Source organism: Oculina patagonica, chromosome 3 (assembly GCF_052425735.1).
Source record: "Oculina patagonica isolate OP01 chromosome 3, crgOcupat, whole genome shotgun sequence".
NCBI classification, from domain to species: domain Eukaryota; kingdom Metazoa; phylum Cnidaria; class Anthozoa; order Scleractinia; family Oculinidae; genus Oculina; species Oculina patagonica.
In genome coordinates, this window is record NC_135760.1 from 20,096,882 (window position 1) to 20,120,291 (window position 23,410).

The following is a 23,410-nucleotide window of genomic DNA, read 5'->3' on the forward strand; positions in this document are numbered from 1 at the left end:
CTCTAGTTTCGTACATGCAAATCTAATCCGTATTAGGATCAGCAGCACTTAGTGACTCTCCTTGCCATAGATCGATCTATTCTTTTGCAATAGGAAAGAATTAAAACGCGCAATAATCTAGGACCAGGGACGGTCAGGACCGCGGAGCATTTTTCCAATTGAGAGAGGGGGGGGGGGGGGTGACTAGTGACTTGAAGTGGGGGGCTTCAGAGACGCTTCTCTGTGGTCCTTGATGAGGACCCTAACAAATTATAGAAAGGTTTCCTTCTTAGGCCGGGCCTCTCAGTTTCTCGTGTATGATAATGACATGCCTTGAGTTACAGCAGGAACTAAGCTGGCCATGTTTGCTGATGATTCAAGGTGGTTTTTAAAACACTCAACAAATCTAAAAATCTGTTTAGTCAATCAATGTCTAATTTGATTTCATCCAAGAAAATCTAAACAGCTTCTAGTCGAGTCTGCGAGGGTAAATAAAGTATCCATATCAGTCATATCATACCATGCGGCTAGTGAGATGAGCTTTTACTGTATCCTTCAAAGTGTAAAATTCTTAGAGTTTTAAGAAAACGGCACAGTCCAGCCTGCTTTAGCTCCCTTGATAGTTCCAGCCTTAAAGGTCTTAAAGTAGTTACTTCAGTCAGAGATCTGGGTGTTATTGTTACTAAGGACTTAGCTGTATGCGACAGCTAAAGATTTATCAAAAGAAACTGTGTTGCTAATTTCAACAGAGATGTGCGTAAATTGTTATGTATATCTCCCTCGTGCGCCTATGCCACACTTCGCACGTGTAGGCTCCGCAGTCAGCCTCTGCTAATGATGGAAGTTGAGAAATTCAAAAGGAGATTTTCACGTTTCATTTGCTTAAACAAGGAACCTTCATACATATTATTTTTCAAATGCATGTTTTAGAACATCTTTAGATTACATGAAACCTAAAACCCCTAGATTATTGGAGTGCTAAAACGTATGAAAAACATAGTATTCAATTATACAATTAAGACAGTTAAGACTGTCTTCCATACCTAGGTTTCGAGGGAAATTTTTTTTCTTTCAAGTGCGAGCTCACAGTCATTTTGTATCAGTAATGTCAATAACCCATTTCCTATCGACATGGCAAAAACAGGCAAAATGATGATGATGATGTTGATGACGATGATGTTGATGATAATGATGATGATGATGATGACGAGGATATTGATGATGATAAACGAAGCGAAGAAATTTTGCGTAAAAGATGAGTAACATCGTAGTTTTCTAACTAGCCAGCAACAGCATTTGATTATTTACAACAGAGACGAATTTACGTTCTTTTCGCCGTGCAACGTACCTTAAACAAACGGGTTGTTTATAACCTTTATATAAAATGTTTGTTAACTTTCATATAAAAAGATCAGAACTAAAGAAATTTATTGTATTTGCAGCTTGTGCAAAGTTTCGTGAATATCTAGAATCTATTTAAAGCTTGTCCTTGACAGAGAACGCTAAATTAGACAGTCAATAATTTGAACCAAAAAGAATTTCTCTAAATTAATTGGTCGCTAAAACTACAGTATTATCTATAAAGAAGTCTAAACCTGGCACCTTACATATTATTTGAACCCTCTAACAGAAGCTTCATATAAACCAAGCAACGCCGACACGGCTGGTTTATCCTAGCATGTAATGTTGGATTATTAATTCCAATGGATTGACATGCAATGAAACCGCTCCGAAGGAACCTAAGGCTATATACAATAAAACACTGAACACTTGCTATCTTGAACAAAAGGATGGGCAATCGCGTCCTTCTGCAGACCAATCAAATTAAACTGGTTCATAAACAAGATCCTTTGCTAGGTCCCAGGACTCCTTGTCCTCGCGTTCGTGTTCGATTTCATTCCTTGGTGGATCCACTGTAAACTGGCTCATTCGCTCTTGCTGCTTTACTCTCAAATGCTGGAGATAATCTTTTTCGCTTATTAATAACTTCTGGCACAGAGTTTGAAGTTCACTTGGCGTATCGCTTTTAATGACATACCCTTTTGCTCGTTTTCCCTCGTAGATTGTTTGTAAGCGTGTTTCATTTGTTACGCATGCCCGTTTTACCTCGCTATTTCTTTCACGGAAAATGGCCAATTCTTTGTAAAAACTTTCACCTTCATTTTCTATCTTTCTCCACAATGATTTATTGAAATACTCAAACAATAAAACATCGGCTTTGTTCCACCTTTTGACGTTTTCCTTAACATCATCCGTTAGTATTGTGTCCTTTTCCTTGTCTTGTCGCTCGTTTAGTTTCAAATACAAAATGTCGTCCATCTCCCAACACAACAAGCGTTTCATCAACACCAATGACTCATCAAAGTAATCCATTATCATAACCAAGTCAAACTCTTTGTCCAGAAACTGAATGTACTCGTTAACAGCCGTAAGATTTTGGTAATACTTGAAGCTTAAACCCAAGTCGAAGAGAAGGGGATTTCTGATCAAAGTCACCAAATCGTGTGGCCTCTTATCCATGGTAGAAAATGGAATTCCATTCTTCAGGAATATTTGTAGAGAGTTTTTCCCGTTTCGGACACCAAGATACTTTCCCAAACCCATGTACCTAAATACAGAATCGAAATTGTCCACAGGATTTCGCAGAATCGTTATATACTTGCTGGTTTCTTTGGGAAAGAGCCAGTTCATTGGTTTCTTGTTAAACCTCGTGTGACTGCATAGCATGTTCGGAGTTCTCGTGTCTAGAGGAACAGCAAAAGAGACCTGGAATCTCTCCGGCCATTCAAACAGTATAAACTTTGGCAGAACAAACGTGAGATTTCTCAAATCTCCATAGCGAAAGAACATATTTGACATTGTGCTGGAACCTGTTTTGTGGGTTTTTAAGAAGAGGACATTGTTCTGTGGCGAGCATTTGAGTTTTGATGTTGATTGCTTCGCATAGATGGTAGTCCTGGATTTGACAAAACTTCTACGTTCCCTGTTATCAATAAACAACAAGAGAGGTCATTTTAAGGTGGCTCGTAATGATTAAAACTACACCAATAATGTTAACGAATACCGATGGAAAAATTCAGGTCGTTACCACGTCAAAAATTGATTGCCATGGCAACGTCAAAAGAGGTCAAAGATAGGATAATGATTTCATTATTAAGGTTAGTTGAATAAGTTACTCGATAACTTATTTTCTTAACTACGAAGCCTTTTCTTTTTATAAAAAAGACTAAATTGCGTAAACTTAGAATACTTTCACCACAATACTGAAACCAAAGCATGGCTTTGACAAAAATTATAAGACAAACTCGAAACAAGCTTAAATTAATCGTTTTAATTTTTTTACTGCCTCACAAATCACGGAAAACGGTTATCGTGTATAACGCCTGTTGATGGCGAATAACAGAATGAACCCGCAATTTTCACCTATAAGTTGCTAAGCAACTGATTGCGCCATTATGGCGTGACGACTTTCGTGCTAATTTTTGATTGGATAATAATAGTCGGAAACTTTACGAGTGCACCACGAAGATTTGGCAAAAGCGAAACGCGATGCTCCGCGTAATAATGGGACACTTTCACGACTCTCGGAATTGCCACGTAAAAGAACAAAGTGTGCATGAAGCTAGCCTGCGAATACAACCGCCTCCCAGTAGCGGGAGCGAATGAGAGGCGGCTGTATTCGCAGGCTAGCATGAAGCATGGTCTTGTCTTTTTCACCTCGCCACCTCGGATGGATATGTGTGCCTACAATTCTTGCTTAACCGAGTATTGAACTGACAATCGTAAATAAAACGAAAAAAATCTCGATGATTTGGTAAGTGCAGAATGCAATATGGAACAATTGAAAGTATGATGTTTTATATATTTCGTGTTTATTTTTTTACTTTACTTTCGGAAAAACTGTTCACAGGCTACTTGTATTCTTTCCTAGGTGTTCCTTACGTTAATTTGCAAACGTAACACGACACTTTTGTTCGTTTGTAAAAAATACTTTTTTTTCCTTAATGCCGTAACATGAAACTCTTTTTTTTTTTTTTACGGCGACACGATACATTTTTTAATTTAATTAAGTTACGGTTTAAACTGCACGAAGACGATCTCAAAATAAAGAACAAATCTAATCAAAAAACATCTCGAAAGGTTTAACACGCATACAGCTAGGATATTTTTTCCTGTTATCAGGTTCACGCCGAAAATACCGGTGCAAGTTTGCAACCTAAACGACGAAGCGCGTGACACTCACACGCCACCAAGCAAAGCGAGAAGCAATTGAAGATTCTCAAGAAATGTCGGAACCGTCACGAAAGCATTTCCAGCGGCGAGGTTTTACAAAAAAAACGGAGGTAGTAACGAGGAGAAAAAAAAAAAACGTAAATATTTTTTTCTCGCAGATCGCGTATCATTATAAATTACGCCACGGAACAGGAACACCGGGCACACCACGTTAGCTTTAAATTCTACACTCACTTCATAAAAAAACTTTTTTTTGTCAAAAATAAATTAGTAAAGATGTTAGTCGTATTATTTTGCAAAGAAGGCGACATGATTATAACACAGATGTTATCAGGTTATCAATATTGAGATGCTAGATCACCTTTTCTAAGAAAACAGCATTGCCATATCAAGATTTCACATGATCTGCTATGACGCCTTACTGTCTAATTCAAATTTTTTTACTTGGGGCCACGGAGTCTACACGAATCCTTCTGCAGAAGAAAAACGCAATGTTCGTGATGAAGACTGATCTGCGCATGCGTTTAGCGCAAAGTATTTTTTTCCAGAAAGAATTGTACCACAAGGAGAGCATAGTGCTTTCTGAAACAAATATATACCTTGAGTTCTTCAATTGTAAGTATCGTAATGGACTCCCCGATTTACCAAGGGCACACGGTCAGGTGCTCTCCATCCCCTCCCCCCTTTACAGAAATAATTAATTAATTGATATTAATAATTAATTGTGATTAAAAGTTTACACCGCGTTAGCGGTTTAGTAGCTTAGTGGTTTAGTGGTTTAGTGGTTTAGTGGTTTAGGGGTTTAGCAAACGCCAACCCACCAAACCATCACAATAGTGCATTCTGCACTAAAAACAACAAAATAAAATAAAATAAGGAAACACGTTTGCTCTTTTGATTACCCCTAGTTCTTAATTAACGCTTTACTGCCACAAAACACACTTCCGAAAAAATAGAAGTTTTTTGGAGAGAGGAAAAGATTAAAAGACGCACGGGATACAGACGTATCTCGCAGCAAGGAAAAATAAGAACACAATAATTTTTTTCTTTTGCTTATTTTCTTTCGATTTTTTTACTATACTAAATTTAGGCCAATGTTTTATTACTCAATCAAATGGGAAAACCTAAGAAAAAAAATAAGCTTCAGTACACTAACCTGACTGAAAAGAAATGGATCCCAGCCAAAAACCAGTCAGCTCTTTGAAGGTAATACACGTACTACGTAGACCCAACAAAAAAAATTTCTGCTTAAGGGATTTCAAAAAAAAACCAGTAAACTAGCTGCAAGAAAATGGGCCTAATAAAAGGGTTCAAGTTATGAAAAGTGGGTACGTGGCAGGGAAAGGGCGGTGGATTGTATAGGAAAAATAATAAAAAATAAAAATATTTAATTTTAGATAAAGCACCAGAGGACCAAAAAGCATGCAGCCACGTCACGAGGGGTGAAGAAAACGCTATAATAAAATAAAATGTAAGGGAAGTCAGATAGGCTCGAGAAATACTAAAAAAAAAAAAAAAATTTTTTAAAATATAGCAGTAATAAGAAGAGAAAAAGAGAAGAGAAAAATAAAAGGGTAGGGTAGAAGAAGAATGTATTAGAGGAGGGGAGAACAACCAATAAAACAGAAAAAGATGCACGACACACCGGGATAGAATAGTGGAGGAGAAACCAGAAAGGTAAAATAGGAACAAAGAAAAAAAAAAAAGATCCCGAGACGAAATGGAAAAGTAAAAAAAGAAATGCTATGCACAAGGAAGCCAGGAGAGAAATGTCAAAAAAACAAAGCAGAGAAAAAACTGCTTTTGTGTGGCCCAAGAGAACACTCTTGAACTGTGGGCACCACCCAGAAAGAACCAAGTTAAAATGTTTCTCCAATGCAGAAAGGCGCTCAAGTTGTGGCAAGTGGAAAAGAAGAAGACGCCAGAGGAGGGAGAAGAAAGGGAAAGTAAAAAGAGATTGAAAAAATAAAAGGTGAAAAGGAGGGGAGAGAGGGGGAGAGGGAAAGGTTAGGCCCGGGCCAGCAGCCAGGGAGGGGGAGGAGGAAAGGAGGGTAGAAGGAGGAAGAAGAAGAAGAGGAAGGAGGAAGAAGAAGAGAAAAGGGAGGAGGGGGGAGATCAGGGGGCAGGGGGCCCGACCCCCGTGACGTCGTGAAGAAAAAGAAAAAGAGAGACGGAGGAAAGGGAGGCGGAGCAGTAAGTCGAAAAAAGAAAAGAGGCGGAGGGTGGGAGGAGAGGGAAAGGGGAGAGAGAGGGGGAGAAAGAGAAGCGGGAGAAAAAGGAGGGAGAGAGAAAGTAGGAAAAAGGTAAAGGGAAAGAAGTAAGAGATGGAAAAAAAAGAAAGAGGAGAAGAATTGTTTAGTAGTTTAGGGAGAGAGAGGGGAGAAGAAGTTAGAGAGAAAAGGGGAGGGAGCGGAGCGGGAAAAAGGAAGATGAAAGGAGAAGGGGGGAGGAGTTGGGAGAGGGGGGAGAAGAGGAAGGAAGAGAAGAAGGGCCCATAGTAGAGTAGTTGGGAAAGAGAATCGAGGGAAGGGAAGGGAAAGAGGAGAAGAGGGAGGGGGGGATGGTGGAGGGATAAGGGAATTCGCGTTTAGTAGAAGAGAATAGGGAAGGTGAAAGAGGAGAGGAGGAAGAAAAGTGATGTGAGGTAAGCGAAAGGAGAGGTGAAAAAGACCGGGACCCGAAGGGCACACGGTAGGTGCCCTCCCCCCAAAAGCGGGGGGGGGGGGACGCCAACCCACCAAACCATCACAATAGTGCATTCTGCACTAAAAACAACAAAATAAAATAAAATAAGGAAACACGTTTGCTCTTTTGATTACCCCTAGTTCTTAATTAACGCTTTTTAATCTGGCCACAAAACACATTCTTCCGAAAAAATAGAAGTGTTGTCTTGGAGAGTAGTGAAAAGATTAAAAGACGCACCGGGAGGTTTCTTTAGCAGACTTTTTCGTAAATTCTCGCAGCCAAGGAAAGAATTAAGAACACAATAAATTTTGTCTGGTTTCTCTTGTGGCGTATGTGGAGTTTTTCGTGTTCGATTTTTATTTACTATACTAAATGTTAGGCCAATGTTGTTATTTACTCAATCACAATGGGAAAACCTACATTTTACATTTAGCGGACTTCAAATGACAAAAAAGAATTTTAAATACATAAAGCTTCTTTTAGGTACACTAACCTGACTTCGTGAACAATTTGAAATGGATCTTTCCAGCCATAAAACCAGCCAGCTCTGTTTGACAGGTAGATACACGTACTAACGTATGCGACAACCAACAACGTTAAACAAACAAAAACTGTTCGTCTTTGCTTAAAATACAGGGACATAATTTCTTCTGGCAACCGGCGAACCCGTGAATAATTCCTGCTATAAACCTTGCCGTGGGTATTAGCAAGGAAGGCGGGAGTGATGGGGAGTTCAGCGCACGCCAAACTGAGCTCGGTCGGTATACTATACAATAACAGCAGCAAAATAAAAGACCAGAAAGGGCTAATGAGGCAAGTTAATTGAATCCTTTCAATCTTAGGTGTCTGCGTATTATAAATGCGCCTTAGTGTCTGCTCAAATATAAGTCTGTCATTATCCTAGACAATGCAATTTTACCATTTTATTAGAATATTCAGGTTTTGTTGCTTTGAATTTATTTTATAGTGTCCCAATTTAGTTTTTTTTTTTTGACTGCTATTCGTTGGCAATTCATTCATTCTAGATGCCTTAATTTTCTGGCCGGCAATGATTTCATTTTCTTTAACTTTGTGATTTGAGAAAACTCAGCAAAGTTAAGTGTACTGCTAAGAGAGAAAAAATCCACGCATTGTCTTTTTGTTACATTATATAACGAAACATAGGGTGTACAACTGACCATGCCATTACTTTGAACGTGTCGTGAAAATGCCTCCCCTGAAAGTTTTACCGTTTTGTTTTACAACGTGGCTTTTTGCGAAAATTTGATTCTTTCGAGAATTTTTGCTATTTATAGGGTATTTTATTTTCTCATACAAATGTCCCTCAAAGAGTAGCTAGCGCGAGCTAGAAAAGTAGCTAATGGACGTGTTCGGTCAATAAAATAGCCGCGAAAGAATTGAAACGTAGCTAACTGTCAATACGTGGTAAAATAAAAACATTCTTCTGACTAAAACTTGTTGACTTGGAAACAATTTACTTGCTTTGTTCCTTATTCTTTTCTGCAATAAAAGGCTAATTACAGGCTTATGATTACAGAACGAGACAAAATAAAATCAATTTCGAATTTTTTTTTCTCTTCCAATAAGCACTAAACGGAATGAAACACGTCAAATAATAAAACGAGGGACATTCTCGTTCCCAGGGCCTGCGTTTTTCTTTGGTGTCATTAAAAAAACGCCTGTCCTGGGGCCGAGGATGAACGATCAACGAAGCAGAACTTTCGGAGACGCGCGCAGGGGCAGAATTGTCCTCAAAAGGGAGGGAGGGAGGGTGGATTTTGGATCGGGGTTAATTTCGCCGGAAATCGAGTTTTGTCGGAATCCCATCGCGGGTTCAAGCAGTCTCAGAAGATATGAATATTAATTAACATTGCTTCCACGAGTCTCTCGTAGCTCAGTTGGTTAGAGCGCCCAACCGGTATCTGGGAGGCCATGGGTTCGATTAATCTTCATTATTTATCACCGAGCTCAAAATTTACCATCTTTATTATTCACTACACACTTTACTCTTATAGTGCCTCTCTCCTCCCATGTGCATATATTGATTCCTGTGAATTTAATGCTGGGGGTAACCCTGCGATGGACTAGCATCCCATCCAGGGCCCTTCATGCTTCAGAATCCGGGATAAAAAAAATGAAGGCCTGATAGGCCACTAGCAGGAACGCAGTCTTAACCTTACATACTTTAGGCTTATTGCGAGCTAGCGAGCGGGATTTCTTTTATAGTTCTATTGTTTTATTTGAATTGTTTGCGTTTACCATTTTAACTAAATTCTAAATTGCACTGAAATAGGACGCAAACACAATCAACAGTACGAAAGCAAGGTATTAACTCTTCTTATTCTTGCACCTAGAATGCATTAAGCGTGAAATGTCAGTCCATACAAAAACCTCTCTATATTTAGTTATTTTGCGGAATACTTCGACGCTGAGATCTGAGCCTGATGTACTTGTGCTATAAAGTTACCAAGGCAACGTGTTGGTTACTGGAACAATTCGTTCATTACGAGCGGCAACTTTTAGGTGTTCCTGCCCCATCGTTTTGCTCAAAACTTTGAATATTACATTAGCGTATAATCGACGAAGCTTATTAATCGTTTTTTAATTGATAAAGCTAGTTAAAATAACTTTGAATTGAAGTCGCCGATTTTTTTTCCTGTTTTTCATTTATTTATTTATTTCATGATTTCTTTTTTTTTGTCACGGCGTCTCTGGTTTATCAGTTAAAATGTTTGCAGATTTTTTATTGTGTAAATTTGTCACTGCCCAGCTAGCTGTCAATCAATTGTTCTTGACAGTAACTAACAAGGCAAGACCGCCATTTACATGACAGTCCGTCAGGCGAATCTCGTTTGAGTCAAAATTTCAATTCAACTGTCCGAGTAGCAGCTACACAGCACGCGATGCGGTCTTCTCTGCAGGCTACTTTTCTAGCTTTTGTATTTTTGGTTTCTACGTTGCTTCTATTGTTTTACTTCGCGGATGAAACATTATTCGGTCAACATTTCAAAAGGGTTTTTCTGCCTCAACGTGTCCTCGATGGCAGGTAAGGTTTCTTTTAAAACTTAGATTTAAAAATCTTGGAGAAAGTAAGCGCAATTTGTTTAACTGGTAGTTAGTTTACCCTTCGCCAATCTGAAATTACTATTATTTTCCAACCATTACTTCGTTTAGCGATTTTCTACCTTAGAAAAGCAGTTTTGAAATGTTCTTTTCATTGGATCGCCTTTCTGAATCGATTATTTTATGGCAAATGACTTCAGATCGAATTATGCACACTGTATTACGATATGCGATTTGTTTTTAACTAAAATTCGGTTTGAAATCACATAACTGGCATGAAATATTCTTTTATTTTTTTTTTAAATGTTCAGATTTAGTCTTTAAAGCTCAATTATTCAAGAGAAATGCTAATTTACCTTGTGATTCAAAAAATATTTAATTAATTGACTGACACATCAATTTTTCATTCTCAAGTTCATTGTCTGGTTTCGTCACAGTTGTTATAAACTTGTTTTCCGTAAATCAATGAATCATTTTTAAGAAAATAAAAATGCACTGTATTACACATCGTGCTAGATTGCGCTCAGCGGATTTCAGACTTCTAATTGCAGCTAGTCCAGTCCCTGAACTCTCTCTTCCGCGCGCCCCTTATAGGGGTTGATGCAGCAAGTTGATCTGATCTGCGCTTGCTGTAGTCAGATTTCAAGAGTTGAATTTATCAGTTAGTCCGACAGATAAGATGGTGAAGTTGAAAACTAGCGGTAATTACCCAGATTAATGCAACCGACAGCTGGACATGTACATGTCAAACTTGAAAATTATCGGATGAAAAATATTCGTGGTTTGCCTGACATGCATGTTTCGTCTCTGCCAAGAGTCTCATCAGAGACTTTCGGTACATCGCGTTCGACGGAAAAAGAAATGGAAAAAAATAATTAATGAGGTCTACTAAAACTGGACGAGGACTTTAGACTGTCCACAGCCCTCTATTTTTTCGTGTTTTTTCGATCGAAGAGCGCGCGGTGAGAACGGCAAGAGAACTGGACGCCAGCGCAAAACGGAAGATGCAAGGGGGTAGGGGGCGGGGAGCGAAGCAAGTCCAATTCTGTAGTTCTTGAAAGTTTTTTATTTCAATTATTTCCAAACTGGACAAGAATATAGACCTAAATGAAGAAATGTTGACCCTGTGAAAAGCATAAACCATGAACAATAAGACCGAATGGTACTCTGGGAGGACAGCATTGGTAAGCTTAGTGATATTCACATATTTTCGTCTTTTGAAGCGTGATTTATGCAACTTGTCACAGATAAGGATTAATTTTGTCGATTTCCCAGTAAATATTTGGGTCGCATCTTTTATGGTTTATGCTTTTCACGGGTCAACGTTTCTGCAATCTGGTATATTCGTATATCACGTGTTTATTACTTTGCTCGCGAAACTTGCAGGATTGTTAAGTCTTTCAAAGTATTGTAGTTCAAAAACCTGCGACATGCGTGATCAACAGGCCTTTGCAGACTCGTACCCAGTCGCTTCTCTTGTTTTTTAGCGGCGCGCAAGGCATCAAGGGAAGGACGAAGTTATTTTGTTTTTTTTTTTGCGGGAAAATCGGCCGCCATCTTGGATTCGTTTTCTGCCAGTCGTTACTTTTTATACGTCCTTCCCATCATCCTCTTCGAACGTAGCTAAAAACGAAAAAAACGAGTAACGACTGGGTACGAGTCTGAGGCCTTTGCATTAATGCTTTGGCCCTGCAAACTATTTTAAAAAAAATAAGACAAAAAATTAAAACGAGAACAAACAAAAGAAAACAAACTATAAATAATCGTAATTTCTACTGAATCTGGAATTGAATTATTTTATCCTTGGCAGGTCCGAGAGTAACTTCGCCCAGACAGAATTGCTTTCTCATGGATCAACTTCTTCGTCGTGGAAGTGCTCGCCAGAAAATAACATCCTCTTTCTTAAAACGCATAAAACTGGTTCAAGCACCATAGCAAACATCTTTTTCCGCTATGGAGATATGAGAAATCTCACATTTGCTCTCCCACAAGCTACACTGTTAGGATGGCCGACAAGGTTCCAGGTTTCTTTTCCGTTCCGTTTACAAAGCAAGTCTCCCAACATTTTATGTAGTCATGCAAGATTTAACAAGAAACCAATGAACTGGCTATTTCCTAAAGCAACCAGCAAGTATATAACGATTCTACGAAATCCTGTGGACAATTATGAGTCTATGTTCAGGTACATGAAGTTGGGAAAGCCCCTTGGTGTGGGAAACGATCCAGAATCTTTGCAGATATTTCTCAAGACTGGAATTCCATTTTCTACTATGCGCGGAAGGGCGTCGCCTCTTACGAGAAATCCCCTTCTCCACGATTTGGGTTTGAGCTTCAAGTATTACCAAAATCATACGGCTGTTAACGAGTACATTCAGTTTCTGGACAAAGAGTTTGACTTGGTTATGATAATGGATTACTTTGATGAGTCATTGGTGTTGATGAAACGCTTGTTGTGTTGGGAGATGGACGACATTTTGTTTTTAAAACTAAACGAGCGACAAGACAAAGAAAAGGACACAATACTAACGGATGATGTTAGAGAAAACGTCAAAAGGTGGAACAAAGCCGATGTTTTTTTGTTTGAGTATTTTAATAAATCATTCTGGGAAAAGATAGAAAACGAAGGTGAAAACTTTTCACAGAGAGGTGGCCATTTTCCGTGAGCGGAAAAGCGAGATAAAACGGACATGCGTAACAAATGAAACACGCTTGCAAACAGTGTATTCGGGAAAGCGTGTGAAGGGATATGCCATTAGAACTGATTTGCCAAAAGGATTACAAACTCTTTGTGAAAAATTAACAATAAGCGAAAACGCGTATCTTGGATATTTGAGGGGAAAGCACAACGAAAGATTGGCAAAGGAAGTGGACGAGGACAAGGAGACCTGGGACCTATCAAAAGATCTTGTTTATGAACCGGTTCAACCGGTTTGACTTGCCATATTTAAACTTCGAATTTTAATGTTTTATTAGAGCTGCTTGCAACGCACTTTCTCAAAAATAGCTACAGTAATATATGTAAAATGTTGTTGTTGAACAACTGAAGCGTAAGGTTGCGTGGTGTAATTCGGAAATTGCGCGCAACATTGCTTTTAAGTTATGTCGTGTGTTCGCGGCGAGCTTGCTCAAAAGAAAATTTTTGAATAACAAAGTAGAAGACAACAAATTGAAGGGTCGCGCTACTGGCTAAAATTGATTCCACGGTTATGCCTACTGGACAATATTTAACCTGGAAATTTGCCAGTTTCTCTATAAACTACCAAAAGCAAAGCAGACTGGTCTAATCAAATAGCCAAGAAAGAGGTAAATCGAAGTAAGTACATTTAAATGAATAACATCTAAAAATCTAACGAGAGACTGTGACAGAAAAGCACACCGATTAATAACACGTTATTTATATTACAAATACAAAAACAGAAATAGATACAGAGTACATTGCATACATTTCAGTCAATTCACCAACTCATTTCAGTAGTACTCGCCGTTCTGTTGCAACCCGCAAATATGACTAGTTTCCCCATCGTGGACTATTACTGATCGACCACGATCGAGCACGGAATACTCTTGAGAAGGAAAAACTATTTTCTATTTATGATTGCAGGGGCGGATCTAGGGGGGGGGGGGGGTGCAGAAGGTGTGCACCCCTCCTCCCGAGATGACCTGCAGCTTTCTAATACAACCGGTATTCTGCAAAAAAAAGTCAGTAAATACGCCATTCTTTACTGGAGCACCCCCTCCTGAGAAAAATCCTGGATCCGCCCCTGGAGTGCAGATTACCTAAAGCTGTACCAGGTTTCTGATTGCTAATTGTTTTGAACCTTCAAAAGAATTCCGTTTTCTTGAGCTTCCAAATGATGGAAAAAGAAAACTGGTTCGAGCAACCAGGAGGGGGGCGTAAGGGGGGTCCGAAAACCGCAAAACCGCACAGAGATACGCTACAAAACCGCAAACCGCATCAAATTTTACCAAAATACCAAAAACCGCAGTTTCAATGACCAACAACGGTCCCGGACAACGGTAGATAAGTCTGGATCATCAAGTCAACGTATCATTGGATAAACGCAACAGTTAAACACATCAAGTATTAACTGGAAGAGACTGCAATTACAAACCAAAGAACCGTGATTTAAAGCAAAACACTTGCTCAAGCTTGTTTAACTGAAGAAAAACAACCGAATGTGAAAGGATCTAGTGGAAACATGGGAGAATCATATTACCGCAGACAATTTTCTCAACGAATACCGCGACCTAAAATTTGTAATAACCGCACACCGCGCAGTCTTGTAAAACCGCAATACCGCAGATTAAAATTAAGATTACCGCAAAACCGCACGAAAAATAACGCAAAACCGCATCACCGCAAACCCTTACGTCCCCCTCAACCAGGGTGAATTTGCAACATTCGACTGAGTGAAGGTCCAAGAAATCGCGGGCTACAGAAGTCGGATATTAGAATACTTTGCAACACCAAATGGTCAAAATACTATCCATGCCTAGCAAATAGCTTATAATTTAAAATAACTGTGCTACATTATTTCCTTTCATAAACTAAAGCTACAACATAATTTAAAATAACCATCACTAGATGTTCGTTAAATATAAATTTCTAATAGATATAGCTGTGGTTTTATTGGATCTAACGCATAGACTCATTGGTTACCTTCTGATCACTTGCTGGTGACCAGATTTAAAATTTCCCACACGGGTTGGACATAAAATCCACTCTTTTCACTTTTTTTGTACCAAAATGGTCCAATGTGAAATGCCTTACTTACAGTAAGCCATGACAGACATAATTAGAGCTAAAAAACCTGGTGATATATAATGGTCAGAGCTTGCAAACCAGAGGGTCTGGGAACCAACTCTGGCCAGTGTCTTAATACCCAGTGCCTCTCTCGGCCTAACAGTACTAGTAATTGTTACAACAAAGCTAACAATATGGATAAAGAATGAAATTGTAGGGTCCTAAAGAGGTTTGGGCCCAAAAAAGCCAGGCATTAGGGCTCTAGGCCCAGTGAAAAACCAGAGCTCTGAGCTCTTTAACAAACGATTTTTTGGCCTCTCAATTTGGGACCTTGAGCTTAATCTGTGATGGATTGGAAATATTAACCTACCCAGAAAAAGGTTCGAGCAAATATACACATATTGTAAGAAGCCACTTAATGTTACTACTCTACGCAAAGTCTATATGGGCCCTTATGGCTTACCAATAGGTTTTGCATGCTAATGGCTTAGTTCCTTGCCCCCTGGTGGGGGATAGGGCCGGAGACATGCATGCTAATGGGGTGCGAGATAATTCCTAGTATGTACAGGTGCACATAATGTCACTGTAACATTTATATTGTAATTTTGATACAATTCATAAAAATTATTGTTTTTCCTAAAATTTGAGCTGGCTACCAATAAGCATTGAGTCTCTTGGCAACTTCTTTGACCATGCTAAAATGGCTTGCGTACAAGTGAAGGTCATGTGACACCTCCATCCATTTCACATGCTTGGCGTCATCTCCAGCTTTCAGGGTAAACTTGTCAAAAGCTTTTCCACTGTCATCATGGTAATTAACAGCTTGACTTTCCATCCAGGAGTTATCTGTGTTTCTGGGATCGTCGATATAACCTTGAAATACCTTCAAACAAACGTACAACAATTATAAATGGTGAATCTTTGTAACACAACACCGCTCGTAAGCAAGAGGTAGTGCTATACCGAGGCAACTCTTTTTGGCTATTATTGTACTGCTGACCTGTTACATTCCATTGGTGAGCCAGCAAAATAAAACTCCTATAGAAACCAATTAAGGGCCTGCCTCGTCCCCAGGCGCCGGTCGGCCGGACGGCAAAGATGGTAAGGCGGGAAAACAAGGAACGCGGGGGTTGATGGTTGAGGCCCACTGCGCCAAGCGAACCGTGTACGTCAGTCCCACAACATCAAGCGAATGGTGCACTACCAAGGAGGAGGACGCCTGGGGACGAGGCAGACAAAGGGCTTGGCCAAGCCCTTTGGACAAGACCGATTATTGTTAAATTTTGTGTTACAAGAAATGTTTCGTTTCAGTAAGTAGGATTGACGTGTTAAACTTGGGACAGAAAAGGTTGACTGGCCAACAACTTATAAGGCCTGTTAAATTATTTACTGGTAAATTTAATTTAAATTATATAGTTAAATTAATATATAGATTTAGGCACGCCTAAAAGCGGAGCTCCCCATTTATTTAATTTTCACTGGAGCTTACAATGTTTTCATTCTAGTGAATAAGCGGCCAAAGTACTAATGTTTATGGCGGTTTATAAGTGCGACACAAATTTAAATAGCTCACGGTTATACTGAATGTCAGCAGTACGACAAAAATAATAATCTTAAAGCGGGGCAAAATCATTACTCATGGCACGAAAAATTACTTTAGAGTACAGTAAATTATCTGCTTTCTAGCAATAGAAAATAGTTTCGCGATCCTGTTATAGTTTCGCAGCAGTTTAGTAGACTCCACAATATCTATTACATTGATATAGGATATATTCAACGTGAATTACAGAGTCTGTCGGATTAGCTCAATCAGTAAGGTGCCAGTCTGCGGCTCCGGAGGTCGTGAGTTCAAATCCCAGAGGGTCAAGTTTTTTTTTTTTTTTTTTTTTTTACCCCGTAGCAATAAAATGGTTTGTTTATTCTATCAACCCGATTTAGCTTTGGAATGCTCCTTCATGTACGATGCTGGCTTTACAGATAGACACGAAAGTCATCAATCGATTATGGCTCTCAATGTCCACTTTTTTGGCGGTCGATTACTTTCTACACGTAATTTTCAGCCACATTTTGTTTCATTGCTTCTTGTTTTTCTTTTCAAACCTCTTTAAATTTTAAAGGCCGCCTTTATATGGCCGCCTTTATACGGCCTTCTTGCTTCACTATGGCCGCCATGTTGCGCGACTCCGTACGTACGTACGTACGTACGTACGTACGCGCCCGCGAACCATGCCGCTATCCATGTTGACCATGAAAACTCATTTCGATAGTGTTCCTTCCTTCATGGTTATGGTGCTACGCTTAGGAGCTCCGCTACAAACATTTTTTTACCATAAATCCATGGTGAAAAAGATCCTCGAGTGAGTCATGAATTCTTTTATTCTCTTCGGCTGAAAGTTCCAAAGAGTTGAGTGCCTCTTCTCCAAATTCTTTCTTAAGTGTGTTGGTGACATTGTCTCCCGGATCTACCATGCCCTGGTTTGACACAAACATTGGACAAAACATTTAGAACATATATAATTTCAACTTCTAGATAATGAGCACATACTGGTGCTGTTACACAGGATAATTAGCTGTTTTACAAAATTTGTCGGATTTTGACTGAAAGGATATTTAATGTAATGTTAGTATTACTAGCCACCCCCCTTTTTAATTTTTGTGGATAAAAAAACATAACATTTTTCATCTTGAATAAAAAGGCATAAAGTGTCACTTAAACATGGAGCGAGCCTATAAATACGCCCTGTTTAGCACTTTGTTGGTTTCCATTTTAAAAGTTGTGTCCAAGTAACGGTCGTGACTGAGAAGCGCTTCGCAAATTGTACTTTTTAGATGCGAACCATGTTCATTTATGTCATATTAACAGTTTCAAATACACTATATGCTATCAATAATGCTTTCCATACAAGGTTAAAATAATAAAACAAAAAGTCGTACATAAATTCTGAAAATTTAAAATTCGTGTGCACCACGCACAACACTGTTACCAAATGAAAGCTCAAACAAATAATGCTGAACACATCAAGCGATGACAAGTTGTCTAGTAAGAGAACAGATTTCCTGGTCACAAGCTACATTTTCAACAGCTGATGTATAATACAAGTAGAAACTCAGCCACGTGAAACCTACCCCAGGTAGGGCCCATTCTGAACAATCCGTTCTCTGAATGGCAACAAATTCAAGGACTGGCTTTCCTTCTTTAATAACTTTTTCTCCTGAGCTGTCTCGCTTCCACCTAAGGAAGAAATTTTAAACAGCTATAACACATTGTTACGCAGACCTTTCTTCAAAGTGCATCCCCTTATTTTTTTCCTATGGAGGGGAGTAGTCAGGTAGGAGGGGTTTGTTGAGAAGTCATATTTTTTTGGAAAAAAGTCTTGGAAGGTATGAATATTCATACATGCATGTACAATCACTGTGACTTAAATACAGTTAATATGCGCATTACTTTTAGAATAGCTACTGGTAGTTATTTAATTTATTAAATATATAATTTTGTGTAATAATTGTAATTTACTTTCAATTGTTATTTATACTCTTTTCCTCTGCCTTGTATTAAGTCGCGTGCAAAAGTTGTTCCATGTCTTGCGCATGTTGTGCATTAACTTTGATATGTATGACGTTTGTGTTATGCCATTTTAGTTGCTTGTACAAATTCATACCACAAATGTAAACGAACTAACAACTGATGATGAACGTTGATAGATCAAAACATGTCTTGTGTCAAACTGAAAGTAGTTGTTCATTTTTTAAAAATAGTTGTCTGTCTGCTTTTATCCAGAAAATTAAATATTGTTTTTACTTAAAATTTATACCACTTGAAAATAAAATTCATATCTTCGTACCACCATGTTATATCCTACATTTATACATGTATTACAGTGCAGCACATATGTACCTTGTCACCACTGGATCTGCAGCATGGTTAGGTCCCCATCTGCCCAGCAGTCCTCTACCAACCATTCCAGTCCTACCAACAGGATTTCTTTCAAGGAAAGGGATTTTCATAAGTCATGGCTCTGCAGCAAGCTTTCATCTACTGTGTGTGTGTGTGTGTGTGTGTGTGTGTGTTTGTCAGCTGGCGAGGGAGGTGGGTAGATGATCAGGCGCTTTTATAATGTTGTTCCAGAAAACATCCCTCTGGAAATTCCCGGCTACAGCTTACCGGTAATAATTTCCTTTTAATTTCAAACTTTGACTTTGATATCCCTGTACCCCCTGGGAATCACCACTGACCTTTCTTGGAGTGAATATGGATATTTGGTAGCTTGAAACAAATTTGGGAAATTCTCTTGGGGGGGGGGGAGGGGGGGAGGGGGTCGAGTACTCTGGAAATCCAGGTGGGAAGGGGGATTTCAGCTTAGAAATTCTTCTTTGGGGTGTTTGAGGAAATCTTTTCACTAAAAAGGTAACATTAAAAAAAATCAAACTACATATCTTTCACATGTACCTCATATACTCTGAAACAATGTTCTTATTACTGACAAGTTTCTGTAAACTTAGTGGAGAATAATTTTTAAGGACTGTCAGGCCTTAAAAATTATGAAAATCCAGATGAGAGGAAATCCAGACACAAGGGGGTTTATTGAACAAGGAAATCCACGGAGAGTGGGGTGGGGGATGGGGGCTAAAAATCTAAAAAATTATTGCCATCTGCTGGGAGGGGGGGGGGGGGGTTGGTGTATGTTTTTAAAAAAGATGCAATGCAGTTTTCTACTGTAAGTACACTCTTTATTACCTTGGAACCCCTTGTACTAACTCATATTCTCCTACTAAACTTTTCCTGTCAGTGTTATAGGCAGTATCAAGAGAATTAAATTTGAGGGGTACATCAACTGGCCCATTCCTAATGAAAAGAAAAGGGCCAATTAGTATTCATTGTAAGAGGAAATGCATGTCTTGGTGGGTATAATTGAAAAAATAAAATGTCCATTTTGGATCTGCCTTCTAGATTTTTGATTTCATTAGCCTTGACATCAGGGAATTGTCCCAAAGCACCTTCAAGTTAATTACTGTACAAGGTTTTAAACTACAACTGTAGAGCCATTGCAAATAACATTAAAAAAATAGAAAAACAAATAGAAAAATTTGCATAAACACACAGGCCTGTCAATATTGGTTACTATGTAAACACAAAGTTCCATGAACAAACACTTGTCACTCCAGAAAATTCCCTGATAAATATTAGGAGTTAACTCATAAATTTAATCTTACTGATGTTACTTATTAAGTGTTTGAGGTTCATACATTCAAGCTTTTGTCCCCTTGATTCAATACTTATTGCAGGGTTCACCTTGTGACCCGTGTCCATTATACCGGTAGCTTACTGCTAGGAAATTTTGTTATAGCATTGTAAAGGTCACACATGAAACATACAATTTGGTTTTGTTGTGATAGTGTCCCAATATTTTTACAGCTAAACTTATATGCATACTTAATAAAGCAGGTTTAATACAAAGGGCAAGACCAAAGTCCTGAATGTGGACCTACTAATTAGTTGACTACTAATTAACTTAAATCACTTTCACATTGAAAAAAAGTCAAGATGCTTGGCTTGTGTCATAATTACATGTACATCTTATTAAGCACTTAGCTTGTGTGACAGGTTAAGAAAAGGGAAGAAGGGGAACTTTAGAGCAAATGCAAAGTGCGAGAAGAAAGGGTTTATTAAAAGGCATGGATCTGCACTCTATTGATCCTCGTGCTCTGTCTTTGCACCCAAATTTCCTTCATCCTTCATCTAAGCTTGCTGCTCCTGCTATGCAGACAGCTTTTTTCAATCATTGACAGAAATACATGTCACGACCTGACAGCACCTAACCTATCCTGTTAATATATCAAGTATTCTAACATGTAGTACCTTATATCTGGATCTGCATAAGGAGGGCGTGGCTTCTGAAGAATTTTTTCCGAGGTGTAGTCCACTGGTTTGTACTCTGGAAATGGAACCTTCCAGTCTACAAACTCGGGAGGTACTGGAAATCTCTTTACATCTGTGCCAGGATATACTGAAGTGCGAGCCTTTGTGTGCATCATAAAATGACACAGCCCAGTTTTAGCTAAAAGAACAATGAAGAGGAAATATTATTATTAGAAAGACATTTTTCTTCTGACCTTTCATTGTCAATACAGTGAACCCCTATTAAGCGGCCACCCTCGGGGAAATGGCAACTGGCCGCTTAATAGAGGTTGGCCGCTTAATAGGGGTTTGTCAGAAATTAGCATTATGTCTTTTTAAAAGGTTACATTATTTCAATACAAAATAAGGCGAAAAGGAATAACGGAATCACAGGAAGACGACAATAAACCTGTGTTTGAATGATTTTATCGGCCGTCACGGTCTGAGCTTGTTGGAAATTAATTTAAATATTGTATATTACATTCTTATTGGCCGCTAAATAGAGGTAAAAACAATAGAAGAACGCTCATTGGAACGGAAGAAAGGTGGCCGTGGCCGCTTAATAGGGGTGGCCGCTTAAAAGGGGTTATATTTACAGTATTTTACTGACAATATTTTCGGGACTTTAGTAACTGGCCGCTTAATGGGTGACATTAAGTCTCCAGGGGAGAATTCAAAAGTTTATTTATGTAAACCAGAGCTGCAGGCCACTGGCAAAGGCAAAGTCTGCATCTGAGCCTTGTGGCCCATACCCCACCGGGGGGAGGGGGGGGTACTCCCATATAAGGGCTATATGGGTATGTGCCGCTCAACTGGGTATGCTTTTTGCCTCTCTGACTCTGGAACAGGGTATAGAATTTAGCACTTTGACTCTGGAGCAGGGTCGATTTTTTCCCAGAATCCTGATTTTTCCCATACATTTACTGTAAATTTTGCCGCGTTTGCCCCCCAACCAAGATGGCGTCAGAAACCGTGGAAGGGTCTATTGGTGATATGCTCTTTGTTGCCGATCTACCAACTCAATATCCGGCAAGTGCTAATGGAATAACAATTATTCCACAATTATTGTGAAGTACTTATAGTTTTTGCCTAATGTTTATTTGTTAATTGTGACAAGTGCATTCTATTGATTGAAACTAAGTTGATGAAAGGTATATTATATGTATAAATAATTTTAAAGCACTTATACATGTAAGAGCAAAGTGACAAAACGAATAAGTGGCTGAAAATGAATAAATGACCTTGCTGATTCGTAGAAATGATATTTCTGAACGTACAAAGTAATAAATAGAACTTACCTGGCTGTTATGCAAAATTATTAATTATTAAAAATATATGCCTCATCTCGCCTAATTAAACAACTTTTGGTCGATGCTGTTCTTTAATCTAGGGAAACTAACGTCCGTTAAACATTCTGTTTCTCAAAGAAATGTTCATATTCTAATGGCAAATTCTTTCATTTCCCATCAAGCAGCAAAGCTGCAAAATTACGCTCCCCAAAGTTAAGACTTACAATGTTTTGAAAAGTTCTCCGGCTGGTATACTTTTCAACACGATCGCCATTTTCAGAAATGCAAATCACGCTATAATAAAGATAGTTTTACTTACTTGATTGTTCTACGGCTGATGAAGCAGCTACAAAAGCGAAAATACCAACAGGAATCTTTGCAAACTGGCGCAGAAGCATAGCAAGTTAGAGTGAAACCAAAAATAACTCCGACTTCCTTCGCGGCTAAAATTTCGACCGGTCAAAACGAGGCTAGCGAGGGAGCTGGGGCGAGGATCGTTTAATTGTGGGGGTGGGTGAAGGGGGCTAGCACTAAAAGCAGGAACGGCGGAATGCCGGAATACTGAAAACCAAGAGAGGATAAGGGGATAAGATACATCACACCTTCAAGCAAAGTTAATTAAACAGCCGGGTTCGGCGTCACAAAATAAAATAAAATTACACTTTCAAAGAAAGTTTCCGACAAAGTCCTTCCAGGGCGAACATTTTGAGAGATTAAAACATATCTTGCAAAATGATATCAGCCAAATCAAACCGCACGGGCAAAATAATTTAGCAAATGAGAGAGGTGTTAATGTCTACAAACTGCAGGAAACCATGCAGACTTGTGTGACCTCCAGTCTACACTTTTCGAGTGTCATAAACGTCTATTTGACCTAAAACGCTTCCCAATAATAATTATAGTAAGCAGAGGAGAAGGCCTTTTTCGAAAGCCTCCTATCCTATGTTGTCGCATTAAAAAAGCAAATCGCTTAAAGACACGCTTCTCAGAGCGATACTTATAAGACACAGCGGTTAAAAAATCAGGTCGCAAATAGTAAATAATAAACAGTAGGAGTCCGTGTAGGCAAGAGAAAATAATATTTTCTCTTGGTGTAGGCCTGTCACGATTTTTATTTAGCATCTATAGAAGAGGCTAACTTTGGAAAGCTTCCGATACAATCTATCATTGACATTAATATCGTTGCCGAACTCTAAACGCCTGTAAAATGCCCACTAAAAATGACATGCTGAATGTTAATTAGCAGATAAAACAAATGTCACGCTGGCCCGATTTATTGACTTAACCAGAACCGGAACTACGCTTTTGTGGACGTCCGCATATCTAAAAATAACTTTTCTGTCTTTGACATATCCCGGCCAACGCCCTCTAAGTCCCTCTCTGTCCCATTACCCTCTCTTGTGAAAACCGAACGCTTTAAAAAAAAAAAAAAAAAAAAAAAAAAAAAAAAAAAAAAAACACGGGATTTTCGATAACTAAAACCCGGAACGCACAAAAATAACCGGCACATCGCATTTTAAA

At 38.9% G+C, this 23,410-nt stretch overlaps 2 protein-coding genes and 1 pseudogene across 3 annotated transcripts; 1 reads left to right on the forward strand and 2 right to left on the reverse strand.

Annotated features, from left to right (window-relative positions):
• Positions 1-1,803: 1,803 nt before the first annotated feature.
• Positions 1,804-9,435, reverse strand: LOC144645886 (galactosylceramide sulfotransferase-like). Its single transcript, XM_078505413.1, has 3 exons — positions 9,365-9,435; positions 7,391-7,468; positions 1,804-2,962 (listed from the first exon to the last, which is right to left on the reverse strand). The coding sequence occupies exons 1-3, from the start codon at positions 9,433-9,435 to the stop codon at positions 1,804-1,806; spliced, it is 1,308 nt and encodes a 435-aa protein (XP_078361539.1).
• A 354-nt stretch (positions 9,436-9,789) lies between these two features.
• On the forward strand, positions 9,790-12,954 carry LOC144645357 (galactose-3-O-sulfotransferase 2-like; annotated as a pseudogene). The gene is made up of 2 exons (XR_013569264.1): positions 9,790-9,943; positions 11,771-12,954. The product of XR_013569264.1 is annotated as a galactose-3-O-sulfotransferase 2-like (transcript).
• A 2,283-nt stretch (positions 12,955-15,237) lies between these two features.
• On the reverse strand, positions 15,238-22,342 carry LOC144645398 (ADP-ribose pyrophosphatase, mitochondrial-like). Its single transcript, XM_078504967.1, has 7 exons — positions 22,209-22,342; positions 20,562-20,760; positions 19,440-19,547; positions 18,600-18,686; positions 17,831-17,936; positions 17,033-17,176; positions 15,238-15,587 (listed from the first exon to the last, which is right to left on the reverse strand). Exons 1-7 carry the CDS (start codon positions 22,285-22,287, stop codon positions 15,357-15,359), a joined length of 954 nt encoding a protein of 317 aa, XP_078361093.1. The 5' UTR covers positions 22,288-22,342; the 3' UTR covers positions 15,238-15,356.
• Positions 22,343-23,410: the final 1,068 nt, after the last annotated feature.

Coding starts and splice junctions, on each gene's coding strand:
- LOC144645886 (XM_078505413.1), bottom strand. CDS start 9,435: ATGGGGCAGGAACACCTAAAAGTTGCCGCTCGTAATGAACGAATTGTT. Junction 7,469..9,364: donor GTAACCAACACGTTGCCTTG/GTAACTTTATAG, acceptor CGCATACGTTAG/TACGTGTATCTACCTGTCAA. Junction 2,963..7,390: donor CAAATTGTTCACGAAGTCAG/GTTAGTGTACCT, acceptor TATTGATAACAG/GGAACGTAGAAGTTTTGTCA.
- LOC144645398 (XM_078504967.1), bottom strand. CDS start 22,287: ATGCTTCTGCGCCAGTTTGCAAAGATTCCTGTTGGTATTTTCGCTTTT. Junction 20,761..22,208: donor ATCAGCCGTAGAACAATCAA/GTAAGTAAAACT, acceptor TTGTTCTTTTAG/CTAAAACTGGGCTGTGTCAT. Junction 18,687..19,439: donor TTAGTACAAGGGGTTCCAAG/GTAATAAAGAGT, acceptor TTTCCTTGAAAG/AAATCCTGTTGGTAGGACTG.